The 4,877-nt window shown below is 43.1% G+C and overlaps 1 protein-coding gene across 1 annotated transcript; it reads left to right on the top strand.

Annotated features, from left to right (window-relative positions):
* The first annotated feature begins 3,255 nt into the window (after nucleotides 1-3,255).
* On the top strand, nucleotides 3,256-4,236 carry LOC135812811 (testis-specific serine/threonine-protein kinase 3-like). Its single transcript, XM_065326027.1, has one exon. It carries the CDS (start codon nucleotides 3,256-3,258, stop codon nucleotides 4,234-4,236), a length of 981 nt encoding a protein of 326 aa, XP_065182099.1.
* The last annotated feature ends 641 nt before the right edge of the window (nucleotides 4,237-4,877 follow it).

Genomic DNA, 4,877 nt, shown 5'->3' with positions numbered 1-4,877 from the left:
CATCCAACTGTGACACATAATTATAATGAGACTTCGGGTATAACGACACTTCGCGAATAAGGACACTTTTCTGATGCCCCGTCGAGTGTAAAAAAAAATACAAAAAAATTACAAAAAATAACAAAAAATAAGCGAAGTTGACTGGATACTGGTTGTTATACCATTCCAAATCCGTCAAACAATCCTTCCTGGACATGGTGGCACACAGCTGAGTTCTGATGACCCAGTGGGTCCTAGACTTAAGCGGCTGTTTTATATCGACCACTTACGTAGGCATTTTAATATTTCGACTTTATAGGGACTCTCTCCAACTCAAGAAGAATGAGGCGAAGGAAGAGAACAAGCAGGATTTGAACCCACAGCAGTATGGAATTTCAAGCGACCCCTTATACCACCCAGCCACTGTGCTGCTGATGCATCGATGGTGAACCCTGTACAGTCCATTTCAAAACTATAGACGCGTACCTAGGCAAAAACCGTTATGCCAGCATCTATACCACATAAAATCTGTGATCACTTTGTGCATAATTTTTCCAAATTGAGCGTCTGTTATCCAATCCTTTAGAAACTACAGTCGACCTACCCTTATAACGATATTTGCGTCAGACCAAGAAATATTGTTATAAGGGTAATATTGTTATAGGGGTAACTGGTTCATTTCATACACATACGTCATAATACATGGATTTTGTTCATTTTTTACGCTCTTCATAGCATCAAAAACTATCGTACATGCACATTATGTACATAGCAAGGTGCCCACTGGTGCCCCCGTTGCATTTCGTCATGTCCAAGCGACTTATCAAGTGAAGCTTGCCCTACCTGGATAGTGAGCTCTATAATCCCTGCTAGATATTGTTATAAAATGGAAAATGTCGATTGGTCAGCCCATTTTATATCGTTATAGGGGTAATATCGTTATAGCAATATTGTTATAGAGGTAAGGCATTGTATACACAAGTCAATGGAGTGATTTGGTTTGGCAGAAAAAATATCGTTATAAGGGTAATATCGTTATAGAGGTTATCGTTATAAGGGTAGGTCGACTGTATATGAGAGTAATTGTGGAGCGATCCTGAGCAATATTCCGAAACCTTTTCTCAAAAAGTTCCAGCCAAATTTGAAATATTTCAAAAACCCTACGCGTCTATAGTTTTGAAATGCACTGTAGTTCTTACAGTTTTGTACCCAAAACAGGCAATATCCTATGTAAATTACAAATGCTATACTAAAAAAGTGGGCTCAGAATGCGCGCTTTGGACAAGCAATCATGGAGGGAACTCTCAGCCTGAGCTGGTTTTGCTCGCGGCTGAACCCAGGACAGAAGCGGACCAGGCATCATGACTTTGCACATCTATCGTTATGCGGCTTCATTACGCGACCTGTTTATTATTATTATTAAGCTCAACTGATGAGGGGTGAATTCCCCGAAACACTGTGTATTGAGCAGGGAGTGGTGCTTTCTTGCAGGTTTGCCGAGTCGAAGGTTCGATGGACTTCTCGTGTGCTCTGGATGGCAGTCGTGAGTCAGTCAAGTGTCAAGTAAAGTCGGCGGAATAGCGCGAGCTCCGGTGTGGGGAGCAAACCTTTCTTACAAAATCATCGCCGAAGTCGCAACCACTACTTCGTATTATTATTATTATTATTATCTCTCCTTTATTCACTTCTTTCGAAGGCGATAAGCCAGACCCACCGGGAAATATTTCCATGGGTGGGACAGCAAAAAGAAAGTGAAAAAAACAAACAAAAATAAATAAATATATAAAACCTAAAAACCAAAGGGACAAGAAATAGTTGAAGGAAGAGGAAGAAAGGAAAGAAACTCAATCCGAACTCCAACATCAAAACAATAATAAAGAATTTGCAGCGACAGGCAAAATACATCAACCAATGAAGGGAGTAACAAAGGAAACATCAGTCTTTATCGGTCGTTATTCAAGTCTCTTAGCTATTGAACATGCAAACGCAGCAGAGGTGCATCTACATGTTAAGGATAGTTCTTAGTATTTTAATCGAACCTTGTATAGCCTCCTGTTGTACAATAGCCAGGTCTCCTCCCTGCACAGTCCGAAGGCATTGAGGAGCCTCCCTCACCAAGCCTCCCAGGGCACCGACAACCACAGGGACCACGTCAACCTGGGCGAGGGACCAAATCCTCGAAATCTCCCGCTTCAAATCATAATATTTCGAGCACTTTTCAGCCATTTTCTTATTGATGTTGATGTTGTTCTCACCAGGAACGCTGATGTCTATAATGTAGGCGATGCGCTCCTTGTCATCAACAAGGAGCGCATCGACCTGATAGTTTCAGGTCAGTTGGGACCGAATACTCCCAATAGAGCCGATACCGATCACTTTTGACCAATGCCTTGAGCTGGTGGTCGAATCGTGAAGCACCAGTAGGTAGATCTCGTGCTCTACACATTTCGAAGTGCACATACTTTACTATCCGGTTATGGCGTTCGATGTAACTGGTCCGAGCAAGAACTGGGCAGGCACTGACAATGTGGTCAATTGTTTCTAAGCTGCCCTTGCAAAGCCTGCAATTGGCATCAGTTCGAGCAATTGACTTCATTATGGCGTATTGGTAATTTTTCGTCTTGAGGGATTGGTCTTGTGCTGCCATAATCATGCCTTCAGTTGAAGGTTTCAGTGTCCTTGATTTCAACCACATGAAGGTAACCACATGAAGGTAAGCTCCTTTATTGTTATTATTATGCCCTCTCGCTTAGGATGAGCTTTCTTTTTTTATGGCAGCTTAAGCGAAGGCTATATACCTGTTTTATGCAGGTTGATGCCAACGCGAACAAGCAAAATAATAATAATACTAAAAAATATCAAATTTTGGGGTTATGGCAAAGGAATCGTCATATATATATTATATCATAATTATCGTCTTTCACTCGCCCTATATTTCCCATGTTGAGATTGTCTAGGGCTTATCCTATACGAAGTAGTATTCTACAACAGTTGAACCAATTCCTATTAAATATTTGTTCGAATTTTGTTGGAATGGACTCGAATGCGTAACTTGTAGTTAGTTGATCATTTTTCTTTCGTAGAAATCTAATAATATATTATTGTTGTATGGCACAGTTCTGTATCATTTTATTTGTACAAACCGGAATGTATAGCTAGCAGCTGGCGCCAGCACAGTATATAAGGAGCGACATCTCCGTTTGAAGCTTCGTCTTGATCTGCTTTGATGGCTTTAAGCGATGTGTCGAGTGGAAGCATTGACCCAGCTCACCCAAGATGGCGATCGTTGTTGATAAACTGGAGGCGCTGCCACCGAAGGGTGACGACTTCTGCCTAGACGTCAGGAAGGATGTTGTCAACATCGTTAATTTGAAGAACGTTCTCTCTAGGCTCCGTATCCTGCCCAATTCTACAGGGAGCACAGCAAGATGTGCAGCCGTCCAATTCAAAGATTCTAAACAACAGGTTGCACTAAAGATGTTCAAGCAATGTGACGAGGAAACCGGGCACCGTTTTATGGAGGAAGCCAGGATAGCTGTGAAAGTGAGTGACCACCCTAACGTCATCACAACTTCTCTTCCTTTATACCGGAGCGAGAAGGAGGGCTTCATCATGGTCATCGAGCTGGCAAATGGAGGTGATCTCTGGGACTATGTGTTTCAATCAAAACCAAAGCCAGAATATGAGCTCCGGGGTTTGTCTAGGCAAATGGTAGATGGACTAAGCCATGTCCACGGCTGCGGGTATGCCCACATGGATGTGAAGCTAGAAAACTTTGTTGTCTTCGTCAACGCCGACAACAGCAAGACCCTGAAGCTGATCGACTTCGGCCTTGCTTATGGCTTGGGCAGGTGGCAGGATCGCGTTGAAATGGATTGCAGCGGCGCCGCCTACTATGCGCCAGAGCGGTTTCCACTCCAGCCGCCCCTTTACTCACCACAGGAGGCATATTTCTGTGTCCAGACCTCATTTGACGTTTGGGGTCTGGGTATCTGTTTAGTAGTGATGTTCACCCTGCAGTATCCATGGGACAGAGCAGATATCACTAAAGATATAAGATACGCGAAATTTCAGGAGTGGGCATCGCACTTCCGTTACGGAGATGCCTCGCGTGAGTCTGCCCCTGAAATATTCCAATGCTTCTCGGATGCGTGGCTAGATATCTTTGTCAGCATATTTGATGAGATCGAGGAGACCAGGCTCACCATGGCCCAATTAAGATCTGCCATTGACAGACCGGACTCGATCTACGACTAGTAAAATAAATATTTTTGAAATATCACAATTGTCTATTGTTCCGTTACACTGGCACGGGGAACCAACTGTTTGGCTGAATATGCGACCTAAATAATTATTTGATATCGCAACCAGCTCTGTGCAAAACCGCTATCTAGAAAGTGAAGTGGGAAAGAGTTGACGAGGTGGCCCTTTAATGTGGGCAACAGAAGTCGATTTGTAGGGTTGTCATTTTACGACTCTTTATTTTTTTGTGAAGCGCTGTCTTTAACGAGCTCACTTTTCGGATTAGTGTATACTCCGTTCGGCACCGTGTATGTTATGTACAGGCGAAATGTGGTCATGCATTGACCGTGGTCAGCATGGTATCATGTATTGTATTGCACTATTAATTTTTGTATCATTCTTTTTAATGGATTAGGCGGTACATGGGTAAATACGTTGCATAGACGAGAATGAAAAGCAACAGGCGAAGGCACAATATGTAAGGAGCGACATCTCTGAGTGAAGCTTCGTCTTGATCTGTTTTGATGGCTTTACCCGATGTATCGCGTAGAAGCATTGACGCAGCTCACCCAAGATTGACAAGGCTAGTTCGACCATCGTTGCCGATATCCGTTTTTCGCATATTTGATGAGAGGGAGGCCTGTCTCACCATGGCC

This window comes from Sycon ciliatum, chromosome 3 (assembly GCF_964019385.1).
Source record: "Sycon ciliatum chromosome 3, ocSycCili1.1, whole genome shotgun sequence".
Taxonomy (NCBI): Eukaryota; Metazoa; Porifera; class Calcarea; order Leucosolenida; family Sycettidae; genus Sycon; species Sycon ciliatum.
Note: the sequence above shows the minus strand (reverse complement) of the source record. Positions and strands in the feature narration are given on the sequence as shown.

Coding starts and splice junctions, on each gene's coding strand:
- LOC135812811 (XM_065326027.1), top strand. CDS start 3,256: ATGGCGATCGTTGTTGATAAACTGGAGGCGCTGCCACCGAAGGGTGAC.